Source organism: Drosophila rhopaloa, unplaced genomic scaffold, assembly GCF_018152115.1.
Source record: "Drosophila rhopaloa isolate 14029-0021.01 unplaced genomic scaffold, ASM1815211v1 contig_163, whole genome shotgun sequence".
Lineage (NCBI taxonomy): Eukaryota > Metazoa > Arthropoda > Insecta > Diptera > Drosophilidae > Drosophila > Drosophila rhopaloa.
The window spans coordinates 4,719,505-4,735,533 of NW_025335043.1; the positions used below are offsets into that span (position 1 = coordinate 4,719,505).

The following is a 16,029-nucleotide window of genomic DNA, read 5'->3' on the forward strand; positions in this document are numbered from 1 at the left end:
CCTCTGAATTTCCATTTGGCAATGTCTCAGGAATTATTTCCGAGCTGTTTTAAATATTTCTTTTGCATAATGAAACAGACGGCTTCAAGTGGAATTGAATTTTATGTAAATTTACTTCCACTTTGATTTACAAGTTAGCATGCCAGTGGGATTTCATAATTGATTATAAACCTTTCATATACTACTTGGTGAGGATTACAAAATAAATATTTTGAAAAAAAAAGATTGTCTAGGTGCTTAATCTTTAAATGTTTTATAAATATTTTCACATATTTTTGCAAGGCATCATACAAATTAAATTAAACAAATCTAACGATAAAAAAATTTGTTTTTCTGTATTTTATTGTCAACGAAAACATTCTTAATTCTGAATGGTTTTTGTGAAAATGTTTATTTTTATATTGAAAATAAGTATTTGTATAGTCTTTGAATAGCCTTTTTAAGACCAATCATCGAAAAAATACCAGTTTTCTTAAACTGCCTTTTCAAAATTTATGTTTTAAAATCATACATCATTTCAATCCTACAATATACTGCACCTAATCATTTATTTGTATCTAAAATTCTATTAAGTAAATAAATTTAATACAATTACGAATAAATCATGCCAATTTACGGGTTTCGTGCAAACCAGAGTTGAGCCATCCAGCGATATCAGCGAGCTTTTTTCCGCGAAGCACCAGGGATGCAACACAATCGCTGTGCTATCAGTGCCCTGGTCGAATGTTTTTGTTTGTTGTGTTTTTTTATTTGTCGCGTTAAAAAGTGTTTTAAAGTGAAGTTTTAAGTGCAATGGAGCTGCCGAAGGAGTTATCCATTGCGGAGATCCGTAATTACATGTTGGCCAACGAGTGCAAGGTGACAAATCACGCGTTGGTGAAGCACTTCAAGAAATTCCTCACGCACCCGCAGTCGCAAAGTGAGTCATTTGTTTGTTTTTTGGACCTGTTGAATCGCAGAAAAGCCATGAAAACTGGATTGTGAAATGTATGTTTTTATCAATAATTCCAGATGAGGCTCGCAAGCGTTTCAAAACATATGTTACGCTGCTCTCCACGATAAAAAACGAGAACAATCAGAAGTTTCTAATACTCCGCAAGAAATATGTGAACGAATGTCCCACAGAGGAAGTTGTGGAGCGCGCGGTGGCCGCCGCATCCAGTAATCCGGAGCCCTCGAGTCCTGGAGGGGGATCCCTGAACTTTGACTCTCCCATGAGGCAGCCACCGCCTTATAAGCCCCCGCCCATGGTCACCTCCCCGCCAGGAGCTGTTTCCATTAGCAAGGAGCACCAGGAGAACTACCAGGAATGCGTGGATGAATTCGCAGCGGCCATTAAGCGTATTGAGCCGGCACGTCTGGAGAAGCAACCATCGGTCAAGTCAGAAGATCCGGAACAGGACAAGCAATCCTCCCGATCCAACTCAATCGATGTGACCGAAAACAAGGAGAACATACCCCGGTTCTCCTTCTCCTCGGAGGCCTCCACCGACTCCAGCTCCAACGAAAAGCCGGAGAAGTCCGACGATCCCAAAACCACCGCCGAGGGCGATGCGGCCGAGAATCCCATCAGCGTGAAGGAGGCCACGCGCAAGTTCAACCGGATGGCATCCGAAGAAGAGGCTAAAATCATATCGCCGCCAGCCAAGAAGAAGCCAGAGAAGGTGAGTACTAAAAACCGGTTAAAGGGGCATTAGCCATCATGCGGGTGAGGGCGAGGGTTCGGTTGCGAGTGCGGGTGCCGGTGTCTTTAGGGCCCTTCCCTCCCAGCGGTGCCACAATTTGTTCCATTTCCTGTGTGTCAGTGGGAAGATTCGCTCGAAGACAATTCAAGTATGCGACGTTTTTTGCATGATTTTAGTTGTGATTAATTATCACAATACTAAGAATATTTCCATAAGAAATTTCCACTGATGTAAGGAATATCTGAGAGCGTACCTTCAGTTATAGTTGCCTTCTTTTGTTTAGTATTGTTAAAGTCACCTAGGTACAAGAAACTGTAAAGACCTTTTAACTCAGCCACAGATTGAAGCCTTTATTCTTAAACGTATTTAACAAATTCTGACAGTTCTAGAATTTGATAACAAACATAAGACATATGTATTTAAAATATGTATTTAAAGTAATTTAAAATTGTGGTACTGGATTTCAAGCTCAATAAACTGTGGATTGGAAAAGTAGTACCTTTGCCATCACTGCATATAACTGAATGGCTACTATTCTGCTACAAATCAGGGTCAGATTAGATCTGGGGGCCCTTGAAACCCCGAGCAATTATTGTCAATGCATCAGTGGCTGTCCCAGGCTTTGGGCCACCTCAAGTGGAACTGCTGGCGAAATGCCTGGCTGGTTGGCTCGAACTAAGCTGGTCACCCAACTGTCTGTCAGTTCCCAGAGCCTTGTCACGAATTGCCACCAGCACAGCCCGAATTGAATAAATCCATTAATTTTATTAGTGGACAATATAAATGTAAGTCTCATAAAACTACATGCGCCTGCATCGTTCCGTTCGCTTTTCTGTCCGTTCTTCTGTCCCGGCTTTGTCGCGGCACATTCGAGAGTGCCGGAGAGCTGATGCCCGACATGTGTACGTACATGCGGACACATGTACTCCGATTCCGAATTCGATTCCCGAGTCCGATGTGTTTAGTAACTTTGTTCCATCAACTGCCCATGACGACACTTCTCGCCGGCACTTTGGCCAGGCGTTTGCTCTGCAAGCTGTTTTTCTGTTATGCTTGCTCTTATTTTTATTTGTTGATACCCCAAAAGCCTATTATGTGTACGTACACATGGGGGACAAGCAAAGAATGAGTTACGTGAGAAATTTGCCGGCCAATAAATGCATGCATGCCAGGCTGGCACTCAGAAAAATGTAGAAAGGAAATCACTTTTTTGATGCTACATTGATTTTGTGATGTAAAGAAAACGCTATTAGAGTAATTTAATTAAAATAAATGTTCCCTTAAAACAAATTGATTACTTTTAATACCATAGTTAATCATAATTAATACAAGAAAAAGCTAAAAGAATAGATTAAGGAACATAAAAGGGAAACGTTGGGCTAATTACATTACAAGAAAAATTTAAAAAAATTACTAGATATCCCAATATTTTGTTGTTAAGAAAAAATATCAGCCTTTAAAAAATATCAAATTTTTGATTTGAAATGAAAGGTCAGCTGAAGTATATAGCAAAACAATATAGAAAATCAACACTTCAACGAAATCCACTCAAATGTCTGCACATACTTATATAATTTGTAGCGTGTCCATTTCAAGATTCTAATTTTGAAATATCAATCTCGGGAGCATGTGGCAGTGGAATTTGTCAAGCGTTACGGAAAAATCGTTTCTTAGTTAATGTTACAAGCTATAGTAGTGCAATTGGGCCGAGTTGTCAAACAACTGTCATCCACTTAGGCCTGTCAATCACGCAATTTAGAGTTGAAAACGAATATCCCCAGTGCATAAATCATCCGAATCTGTCTGCGAGACGGATGGTCCCATCCCATCCCTATGTATCATGTTTAGAGGAAGATGCTCCGCAGCAGTGGATGTACGTCAAACTGAGATTGTCAACGGCACGTCAGATGCTATAAAATCCCACTAAAACATCGGGAAGCGAACTTAAGTGCCTATTTGTACAGACGTTCGGACATGGAAAAATCGAACTCGTCCTTATACTGGAATCTGTTTCAAAGCATCACTGCCGCAACTTTGATTTTCTCACGTATTTCATGTTTCCGGATTTACACATCCCATTTTTGAGCAACGAAATTAGAAATACAAAAATTAAGTCCAAATCAAATAAAAGCAATGGGGGATTTTTTACTATCTCCGCAAAATCAGCTTGAAATATGGTTTTTGAGAGGGATGTTCAAATTATGTTACTTCTCTTGTATTAAACATTATTTTTTAAGTGGAATTGCTTCATTAAGCAATTTATATTCTTATATTTGTAATTAAATTCTACAATAAGAGATAGGTTTTTTTTAAGAACATTATTTAATTGCTACATTTCAAACGACGTAGAAACTTGGAATATCTAATTTTAATGAATGAATCCACGTAAATTAGTTTGCATAAGTTAGTCCCCCTTTTTTACAAGTCATTATTAATTTGTCTGCAACACGAATACAGCAAGAATAAAGGCTATTATTCACTCGATCAGTAGAATTGATAGCTGTTATTTAGACCATTGAGGATAAAGAAAGTATCTGTATCGTTGTAAGCGCTTACAGCTTGTTAACAAATTGATTCGCTAACAAGACACACCATCATTTCGGCTGGCGCCAACCGTCTTCACGCAATTATTAAAATTCAGTTGTAAACAATATTGGGATAGGTTTGATGGATGCTCCTTTTTTTTGTTCATCAAAAGAAATAACTAATCATCGCAAAAGCGAAAAGAAAGTGGCGCATCATGTTCATAGGAATTTCGAGGAGGTATTCTAATTCATGGGATTTTTTTCCGACGTGACCAAAAACTGGGGAGCAAGTGGAGTAGATCCATCATGACGGACCGTGAAATTTTTGGCGTCGCAACTGTAACTGTGGGATCTGGAGTCTCGGCTGGCTGATCAATTAAATTCGTTTCGATCGTTTTTAATTAGCCCGATGATTTTGCATTTTGTACGCTCACTCAGCACCGTTGTGCGATGGAAAAGGATTGATTAATTTACGACCCAAACAACAAGCGGACTTAAAATGGGTTTTTTTTTATTTAAATAACTAATATTGATAGAAGTATAATAATTTGAGATTTTACCCAATTTTGATTGATGAAACTTAGAAGGTTAACGGGAAAATAAAAAAATGTTGGGTTCAAGATTAAAGTATATATAATTGAACTATTTCCAGTTAAAACCTTCAAAACAGATTTATGGAGGTGTTTTGTTTACTCAAATTAAAATTCGTGGAATCGCAAAAGTTTATTACGCTGAATTCGACACTAAAATGTTAACAGATTTTATTAAATTAAAAAGTTTAGTGTTTTATTTAAATACATATTGTAAAATGTTATTAGACAATGGCCTTTAAGATTTGTATTCATATTAATTTATAAATTCAGAAAACTAAATAAATCCAATAGTTTTGGGTGCCAGCTTTAAAACCAATTAATTTCCTTTTCCACTTTTAGTTGGCAAACAAAAACTAAAGCAAAGTTTCTTTATGTTCTGTGACTCTAATTTAAACCCCTGGCATCACAAATATCCTTTAAAGCAAATCCCAGCCCAAAAGCGGACTGCAGCATCAAACAGACCGCATATATTCTTATTAAAATAAGAGGCACCTCTCGTGTCCCTGAATGCATATAAAGCTGCCATCCAACCCACATCGAAACTGAGGGCGGGGTCGGGGTATCTGGGATCGTGGGGGGCGTGGCAGGGACGAGACGAGAGCCCGTGGCGAAACCCTTTGCATAAAACAAGTTGGTGAAACATGTTAACATAGCCAATAAGCAGCAATAGAAATTAGTTAGGCAAAGCTATTCTCATCACGGCCATGCCAGCCACAAAGGACCCAATTAAAAATGTAAGGAAACAAACCAAAAGTTGTTATTGCTGTTAAACAACAACGGACTGTGTCCCGAAGCGGTTAAATTTACAACAGCAACAATATCCACCCGTTCGCCGGACGAGCAGTCCACAGTACACACCCCTCGTTTGACAAAAACGGACGGAGTCGAATCCCCGGACCCTGGAAATGGCAAACACGACCATTTTGTGGCATCGGTCCAAAGGTAAGACTCGCCGGGCCAACGTAAACACTGAAGGGACATGCCCCAGACCCCGAACCCCAATCCCATATCCCCCGATCCTAGTATCCCAGGACCCAGAACCCAGAACCCATGGCCAGGGCCACATCCTGGTAAAGGACAACGGCCAGCTGTGTGATATAATATCGGGCATAAAGGGACACGGGACATAAGAAAACTGGCCAACAAACAAGCGATTGGGGAGGATGAGTGGGCTGGGCGATAGACAAGGGCAACCGGTGCTCAACCCCCGAAGTCCCTGTCCAGATTCCCACTTGGAGTTCGAGTCAGAGTTCCAGTCCGAGTTGCTCTGGGTTTTGCCTTTTTATTTTTGTCTCCTCCCTTTTGGTTGTGCCAAAGCCATAAAAAAGCAACATACCATCGAAATGGGGGGATCCTTGAGGGTGGGTGGCTACAGTTGGAAAAATGTACATCATTAGTTCCTAAAGGTAGCCATTTAACCTTTGGAAATGTAGGCATTTAAATCCTCTTAAAGACTTCGCTCCTAAAAAAATATATTTAGTTCTTATCCTGAAGACTGAATACGTATCTAAGTTTTTGACTATTATTTTAAATAGTTAGTCAGTTTAAATAGTTTTTAAAGAACCAAATTTCATTTAATTCCTGAGTTATAATCTTTTTGCTTACCGTGTTTAACTGATTTCGCTGATATTAATTATTGCTAAATAAATCGGTTCGATCTCTTAAAGTACTGAGATGATACTTGGCTCTTGCCAAAGGACCTTACAATATTATCTTTACCTAAATATAAAAATGTTGTATTACTTCCATATTTTCTTGGTAATTTCCAATTAGTTTTTTGTTCAATAGTTACGCATTCCAGTTAAGGATAAATTAGTAATACTTTCTTGAAGTGTGGTGGGCGGTTCACTTCGGTTCGGTTGGGTTTCTGTTGCATGGGGTTCTGCTTCGGGTTGGGGTCTTTTGTTTAGCATTGACATGGCCACTTTGCCAGGGGCCCTGCGTCTCAATGTTTTTACTGTTTTGTGATGTTCTGCTGCTGTTTCTGTTCCTGTTACGCCTGTCGCCTCACTCGCTCGAATGCCCAAATACCCGAAACCGAATCTGAATCCGCAGCCGAGTTCCCCGATTCGACTTCTAGAATGCCATAATGCTCGTAGCCCAAAATGCTCGGCATTTGCAAATGGCGACTGCCCTTACCTGGGAAATGGGACCGAATGTGAGCGTTCGCCACCCGCCTGTAATTGGAAAAACGTGAGCTCTCCAGGAGTCAAGTGGCGTGTAAATAGAAGAGAGGATGAGGTCCTGGCACGCGTTCTGCGCATCCTGCGGCTCAATGCGGCATTCAAATGTCGTCGTATTTATTAGCTATGTAACATTAGGTTTGGATAATAAAAGGCCTAGAGTGGGTGATGTTGTTCAGGTGAAGTTATGGCCGGGGATTCTGAGGATTCCGCAGCTTGTTTGGCCCGCGAACATTACGCGAATGGATAATTAGTTGCCGAAAATGTGTTGCTCGCTCGTAAATATGAGGCACACATGTCGGCTGCTGTTCCCATTGTCGCGGGGCACATGTGTTTGGGAAACTCCTGCCCCGCGGAAACCCCATCCCCTCAATCATTAGAGGGCTCATTATCAGCAGCCGAGTTTTGCGGGTGTGTGTATGTGTCCCCGCCTCATAGCCTAAAAAACTCTGTAAATCAACGAACCAAAAAAAAAAAAAACAACGGAAAGCTACGCACAGCAGCTACTTTCTTTTAGCGGGAGATCCTCGAGAGCAAAAGAAAAACCCATCGTACTTTCTGCCTTAAGCACGCGCCTAATAAATAAAAATTATTACCTTCATAATTAGTGGAGGAACATGGCGATGGCGCCGTCGAATGCGTGGCATAATTACCATCCAGCTTTTACGCCCGTGTCTGCACCCTCGCAACAACACACACATATCCCAATTCCATCCCCATCCCCATTTCAGTGGCATCCCATCTTAACACTCGGAAAAACACTGAATTGATTTTGAACCACTTAAAAATTATTTATAATATTTAAAATTGTTAGGTTAACCATTCCTATAAAGTACTTTTTAATACGAAACTGCAGTTCTATTCAAATTAAATTCCAAAACCCTAATTATATAATTGAAATTTTGGTCTTTCCTTTTAATGGAGTTTTTAGAATTTTAAAGTAGATTTTCTGAAATATATAAAATTTTAAAGTAGGTTTTCTGGTATATAGAAGAAAGGGAAACCTTAGGGAAAGTTTATATTGTTTATAGAACATGATGCTTAGAATAAGAATTGGTTTTCCGCAAAATCGAATCACAAAAGAAATGTTAGTAATTAATTTATTCCTTCTAAACCGAACACATTTGTATAAATACAATCTAAACTTATCGTTTTTATTTACTTAACTTTTTTATTTATACCTATTATTAATGTTAGTGCTTATATTTATGCTTTATCTCTATTGTCCCAATTAAGGTCCTATTCGTGCTGAATATAATTACGAAATACTAGATATTTTTGAAAGTGCACCCCAACCCCGCCCCTTCCATAACCATATCCATATGCACATCCATCGGATGCCACACACAGGGATTGTGGGGCAATGTTACCCGTGTGCGAGTGGGTAAATTAGAATCGTATATTCCGGGAGGCGACGACTGTGTTGGCGTTAATGCTCTCAATGGGCTTTCTATGTTTTATTCCCGCTTCGTGCCGATGTTTTTCGTTTTGGTTTTTGTATTTTTTTTTTTTTTTTCTATTTTGTCTTTTTGTTTTGTTACCACTACGGACCGCCCCCGCCAAGTCGTAGACAAAGTGGCAGAAACATGCATAATTAATTTATGCCCCTCCGGGCGCTCCTCTTATGCTTTCAGCAATTAATCGAGGAGAAGGATTCCCCCGAGGTTACGCTGGCGCATCCCAAGGCGAAGGAGTGGATCGTCTCGATGGCTAAGGCTAATTACCAGGAGCTGGCCAAGATGGCCAGCGAGTACCCGGAACTGGTTAAGCTGCAGGTAAGCCACTCTTTGATTTTACCAGCCACTTTCCACCCACGCTCCTCTAACAAATGCGACAAGTACAAACTATTCATAAGCATTAATTACGACAAATTAAGCAGCAACGCGTTGTTTTTGCCATGTCGAACAACACTTAAAAATGCGAGGAAAATATAATAACGACAACTGAGGGACTGGCCAAACGGGACGGGAGGCGTGGGGCGTGGCACGGGGGGCGTTTGTCGCATAGCGAGCGGAAAAGCAACAACGCCGCCAGCCGAGGCGACAATTAATTGTGAAATATGTTTTCAGCATTTTTAGCACTTGTAGCGCATGTTAAGAAGTGGGCGTGAGCGCGACTCCGGACGACATAGGCCGGACGACGAGTCGGGCATAGATATAGACGTAGATATATGGACAGCCATTGGGCAACCACTGACGAGTGATCTTGTAGAGAATCGGGATGAGGAGTGGGATGGGGATGTCTCGAAGCGACAGACACAATACATGCAATTTCCATTTTTTCGCACTGCTGTTTTCCACAAACATTTGCTGCTGCATAATTGTGAACTCCGGAATAATTGCATAATTTCTGAATCGAAAGACTTTAAGCAGGATAGGGATTACATTAATGGTTCACTCTATGTCTTTCCACAATAGTTTGATGTAAGGTTATGCTGACCTTAATAATTAAAAACTTAGATTTTCACTAACTATTTTCTTCGACTATTTTCTATTGAATTTTGTGTTACCTTTTATAAGCTTTTCTTTTTTGCAATGTGTATGTTGATGTACTATTTTGTTGTATAATTGTATTGGAAATCTTTTAGATGAAGCTATAAATTGTGTTACTTCTTTATTTTGCTATTTTAGTTTATAAAGTCAACCACAACACACCCCCAATGAGTTAATATAGTCATTCTTCTCTCATTCAGCTGATTTGATTTATATGATTATTTAAAGCTTCACCCCAAAAGAGGTGTTCTAAAAATTATTACCTGGTCTTTTTTAGGAATTGTTAATTGTTGGTAATCAAAAATGTTTTGACACGATGTCTGAATGCATTTCCCGTGACTTATTGCGATGGAGAAATTTTGTATTAAAGGATCATAAATAATAAAAAACAAGAGCTAAATTTCTTAGGACTAGAATATTTATAGAAATTATTTAGGGTATATTGAGCTTAAACAAACAATTATATGCATAGAGGCTATAATTTCCATTAAGTTATGTATATGCCTCCATTGTCATCAGAATAATTTAATAATTAAAATTAAATTATGGATTTTAATGAGCATTATCGTATTTAAATAATATTACCCATTCTTCTAGTCAATGATTTTAATTTCTCCGACTTCAGGACCGGGTATTTCCTAGTCCATCACCCAGTTTTTTACATTTATTTATGACATGCGTGTGACCCCACTCAAATTGGGGAAAGAGCGAGTCCCAATTCTCGAGGGGTCGCCGCAAATGAGACATGGAAAAATGGCTCCGCTCGCGACATCTCGAGATTGGGATTGGGATTCGTGCGGGCTCAGTGTGAGAACTCAATACGATCCGCCAGATTTGCTGGCTGTTGCTGTTGCTTTTGCTGTGGCTGTTAGTGCCTCTCAATTAGACAGCGTTTTCGGAGTCGGAGTTTTGTACGGCCCCGGGTATTTATGTCCCATATAGCCAACCCTGATACTGGGGCGTCGGCCCGTTCCAAGATGATTTATGCCGTCCGCAGAGGAACATGGGCCCCAGGGCCCGGGTCTGTGGCGAAGGCGTGGTATATTATGTTCGCGAGCGGACTAATTGCCGTACAAATGCACTGTTCCCGGAAATAATGAATTCCGCACTCTGCATACGCGTACATGTACGAATGCGCTTGCAAATCTTGAGGGCCATAAGTGCAATCAATTAATGAGCTGAGCACCAGCAGCAGCACCATCACCCCGGAGGCCGTTGGATGAGCAACTGCCAACTGGCAGCTCATTTGCGGCGCTTCCAATTCCTTGAATCACTGAAATCGCAACAAGACGGAAATAGCCATAAATCAGACCGCGATTGCCACTTAACCTAATGCCTCAAGTTCCTTCGGGGGCCTCCAAATAAAATATCTGCCTTTTGCTCATTTGCAGAATGTGAATGGCCGAAAAAACTGAAATATCTTACAAGCATTTAAATGTTCACTCGCAGTTTATCATTGGACTATTAGGTGCAATTATTTTCTAATGGTGCATTAAATTAACTAATGTTGCAATTACAGCTGCGAATATTTATGGTTTGTTAGTCGGATTTTAAAAAAGATATATTATATCGGTATTTTAAATACTCTTTAACATGAGTTTTAATACTCCGATCTATTTATCAAGCACTTGTGAAAATAAAAATCTACTCTTCAAAAATAGCAAAAGAAATACTTATAGATAAGTGTAAATATCAGAAAAATAAATTCAGGTTAATTAAGAAAATAATATAATATCGTAATTTAAAACCGAATACTACATTCCAATTCTGTTTCCCAAAACTATATTTTAAACCAACTTAAATATATTCGAAGTGAAATCTGTCCGGTGCCCCAAAAGTTATGCAGATAGATTCAGTTACACTTGTATGCTAACAGGATTATGTACAATGTCCGGACTCACATGCCGACCATTTACATATGTACGCGTATGTAAATAAACGGGCGAGAATTGTGGAGAAACTCCAAATAAATATTCCCCAGTCATCGGCGGCGGTAGGGTGAAAAAAAAATATTTTTAATTTGAATAAGTAATTCGTACAACGGGCCAAAATCAAAAAAGAAACAAGTCGAAACAAATGCGAAACAAGGAAAATTCAATTTACCCGCATGTCAAACCGAATTGCCGGCTAGGTCAAACACGTTGATGGATGGATGGACGGAGTGGATGCACGGTTGGCCAGGGAACCGGAAGGGGGTTGAGGAGGAGGAGCAGGAGGCGGTAAACCCACCAGTAACACCCAGAGCACACCGGCAACAACACGGCACCAGCAACTTCGACAAGCTTAAATTGCAAAACGGTGCATGCTTGTCTATTTGGGGCGGTCCCATCGCCCGACAAAAATCGGACGGACTGGAAACAATAGACAAACCCGCGCTCAAAATGGGGAAAGTCCAACCCACACACACACACACAGGAACACCTGAAATTGCAAAGGAGCTGCTGCGGCTGGGGAAAAAAAAACATTTATATATATATATAACTCGGTAAAAGTGCACACGAGCCGAAGTTTTTAATTAATACAAAACTTGTAACATTTTATAAGCCGCTACTACATATTAGCTGGGCGACTGGCGTTTTGAATATGCACATACTGATACATCCAGCCATGTGGCTTTTATGCCCGGACAAGGGCATTCCATCAGCCCATGCCATCCCAGATCCGAAAACATTAGGCACTCTGGATTGGCCGTGGATGTGGATGTGGATGTGGCCTTGTGGATGGCATGCCCAGGTGGACTATTTAACCGAATTCAAATGTGCATGTCCGTTTACACAGAGTCATGTCCATGACTGTGCATCTAACCCGTGGTGCGGCAATGGTGACGTAGCCTATGCCGATGCCGATGCCTATAACGATGCCAATGCCGGTGCCATGTTGCCAGTGCTTGATTGCTGATGTCGTATGCCAGAAATTTAATTAAACTTGGGATACAAACAACCTCAAGCGACTGGACAAGCCCATATTTGAGTATGAGTACATTTCAGGCAATCGTCGGCCACGGCTCTCTGTGTTCCGCAATAATGTGTTTGGCTATTAAAATACATACACGAATTTTGAGTACCTACTAAAATGAGAAATATATAACCAGAATGACCACTCTAAATCAAACTACTTTTTCTTATATTTCACTAAAAAAAAAAAGCTCTATAGGCAGTATCCACTTTCAGTTATTTATACTCCTAGATTAACATTTTTTTTTAGTTTTGTATTTAATGCATTAAACAATAAAATAGTTTTGTGTTAATTGGTTTTAACGGAATGCAGCTACGTTGTACATATATAAATATCAAAAGGTTCTAGGTTTCTAAAAACTGTATTGATGTTGCTTACATTACATTTTATGTTTCCAGATGATTTGTACTGCATTTATTTTTAATAGACAACTGATTTTTTTATTCTTCATTTTAATGGAATCTTTTAATTGAATTATACCAGTGCAAATCGCATGAAGTGCCATTTAATGCCCAAGATCTAAGGACAATCTTCAAAGTCCGTCTGGGAACTCTCCTCGTCTGGTGACCATGAACTTTTCAACAGGTCGTCCACAAAGGCAATAAAACGTCTGACACCTTTGACAGTCCCTGCGGCACACTCAAAACTGCACTCTATTATTGGAGTGTCTATGTATGTCAGCGGCGTTGGTGGCGCCTTGGCCGAGTGGCATATGATTCCCCTTGGATGGAAAACATCAAACCAAACGGCGGCTTGTGTGAGTGATACTTTCCATGGGTGTCATTAAATTGAGGTGACAATTCAATCAACAATACGAACGGCAAACACCGGCGAAAACGGCTATGCGGCTGTCAAATGAGTGAAGCCTTTCCAGAAATCAAATCAAATGTGTTTACGACGTCTGCCACGTTGGTGGCTCAATTTTATGTCGCTGCGCAGCTATTAAATTTAATTAGAGCTCTGTGTCGTCGCTGCCGCCAGTGGACGTGAACGCATAAATGTCATCAAAATATTTCCCTGAACGGCGGCTTTATATTTAGTTATTCTGCAGTTTAGAGTTCACCCAGTCCCGTCGGCGAATGGTGGAAATATTGTCAGTTGACATGCGAAAGGATTTCCCTTCTGGGAAAGGCGCAAAGGCAGTCGTGTCATCCGGCCATCACTCGGAGGTGATACACTCGGGCATTAAAACCCATTTAATTGTCGTTGTCGTAAATAGTCTTTGAAGTCGCTCTCTGATTTGGGTCATGAGCTTTCACTGCTAGTTGGCGGGGATTAGTTCCTTTTTTGGTTTTAGATTAGATTGCAGGGATTGCTAACATCGCTTTTGAATAAAGTTGGATTGGCATCCCATTTCAGAAACAACAGTATTACAAGAGAATTGAGATTTACATACAAATGTAACTTACAAAAATTATACTTATTTTATGTGCTCTTTAAAAATATTTTAATTGGAACTTTTTTATTGACCTCAGTTGGTGTATAAATATTCCTTATAAATAAATTTTTTTAATCATGTCCAAAAGAAAGTAATTTTAAAGATTTAAAAAGCTATTTATTGGACGCAAAGGCAGTTACAAGCTAGCATTAAAGCCTAAAATTAATATAGGTTTTATTTTAGCAATAACAAATAAATTACCTCAAAACCAGTCGACCTACAGATTAAAATGTAATTGATTTAATTTCATTGTTAAACACATCAGAATAACATTATAATTTAGCCTAATGCTTATAAAAATGTTCCCAACTTTAAGATAATCATCCAAATTGGCTTTTTTATTTATTTACTGAAGTTTTAAGTACATTTATACTAAGCTTACAAAAAAAATCTAACTAAAATAATGAAAGAACTAGGTTAAAAGTTGGAAAACTATCAGTGCCACGAAGCACATGTGTAACTGTCCACTCGTGAGCGGTCTTTAACTGTCATCCCATCCAAGTGGCGATTGCACTCGGACCATTCAGTCTCTGGAATTCGTCTTTATTATTATCTCGATGGCATTATTGGGTGGCGCTGTTGGCGCCAACATCTTGCACGTTCCAACGGATGTCTCCTGGGCAGAATGTGGCCAAAATCACCTCTACACGGGTCCGAACTGCCGATTGTCTCCACAATTATTGTCATTCACAATTACTGGAGGCTGCGTTGGTAATTTGCCATCTGAGTCAAGCCGAATAGCCCATGCCCTTTATTATAAGCAACCCAAGAAACTGAACCTTAATTGAATGTTAGCAGTGATCTTGCCATTAAAGATACATGCGCGGTTATGACCAATGCCGATTATAATTCAAACCCATCGAGAAAACGGTTATGACCATTAAGGAGTTTCGGGCTAAGAGAGACTTTAGCGTGTTTAGCTCCGTGACTGGGGACTGGAATTTTTATTTTTGTGCCATCCGAAATCGGCGACATGTCTCGAAAACGTGAATCCCGGCAATGCTCCGTTCGGCCCGCCGGTAAAGTGTCAGCAAAAACGAAATTGAGCTTATCTGTAAATGCATCGGCGGGAGTTCGTCCAGACTGAAGACGTCCTGTGCTCGCCGGCGACTTGATGCAATCGTGCAGTCGTCAAATTAGCGACATTCGAAAAACTTCCCAGATAACTACTACGAAAACCCCAAACGAAAAGGCAGAACAAAAAAAATACAAAAAACAGAATCTCGAACCAGGACCGTGCGCATTTTTTCCTGCCACAGAACCCACCAGAGATCTGTCACACAGGCCTGAAGATCGAAAAAAAAGAAATAAAAATAAAACTAAAAACAAAAACAAAGCTTTGGTCCACGATCATTGAGTCCGTTCTACGTGATTTATTTGCTGCCTCAATTGAATTGTTTTGGAGTGGACCCAACTTCGACTTGGTCCTCCTCAGATTGGGACTGGGATTCTCCAAGAGGAGCACCTACTTTCGCATAGTCAATCAGCAATGCGATTTCTATGACTTGATTGACATTTCATGAGCCGGCCATGGACATCCATTTGCCGCAGTCACCGCCGTCGTCGTCGCCAAGTAAAAAAAAATAAAAAAAAATAAAATAAATAAAGAACCCAGGAGAACAATGGATGTTGGCAGACAAAGAAGTGGAGAGCGTCAAAGTCATTGACGATCATCCCGACTGATGATCCGCTGACAATTCCCAAAACGACAAACTCAGGCGCCATGTTAACCACCAAGAAGTCCGGCAGACAATCGCCTCGCCTGGCTGACGAAGATGGATTCCTGATTCCCGATGCCCGATTCCTTATTCCTGATTGACTGGCTTCCGACTGACCATTGTTCCTTTTGGCCATCCGAGCTGATTACAATCGCCCGAGAAGGCAAGGCGATCGCGAACGCTTTGCATTTTATTAAACACGATCCTTTTGATTATTACGCCCCGTTTTGATGGCCCCAGAGTCGATCTGCGATATCGGTTTGATGGAGGTCATTGCTGCTTTATTTGGACATGCAACTTGTCACGTTTAATGGCATGAACCGGCGGAATAGCGTGTGTGCGATTATCTCTACACTCGGAAAATAACTCAAGTATGTCGCTGGAATCATATTACAAAAGCACACAAAAAATAAAATACTGATTTAAATAATCACTTTTTA

At 40.2% G+C, this 16,029-nt stretch overlaps 1 protein-coding gene across 3 annotated transcripts in view; it reads left to right on the forward strand.

Moving 5' to 3' along the window:
- The first annotated feature begins 693 nt into the window (after window positions 1–693).
- LOC108041935 (ankyrin repeat domain-containing protein SOWAHB) overlaps window positions 694–16,029 on the forward strand; it is a 37,802-nt gene continuing 22,466 nt past the window's right edge. For all 3 annotated transcript variants that reach the window (XR_006417475.1, XM_044457674.1, XM_044457675.1), the window contains exons 1-3: window positions 694–919; window positions 1,012–1,664; window positions 8,621–8,761. Coding sequence is in view for 2 of the 3 variants with exons in the window: in XM_044457674.1 (XP_044313609.1) it covers window positions 793–919; window positions 1,012–1,664; window positions 8,621–8,761 (921 nt within the window). In the remaining variant the exon portion in view is untranslated. The remainder of the gene's footprint in view (window positions 920–1,011; window positions 1,665–8,620; window positions 8,762–16,029) is intronic.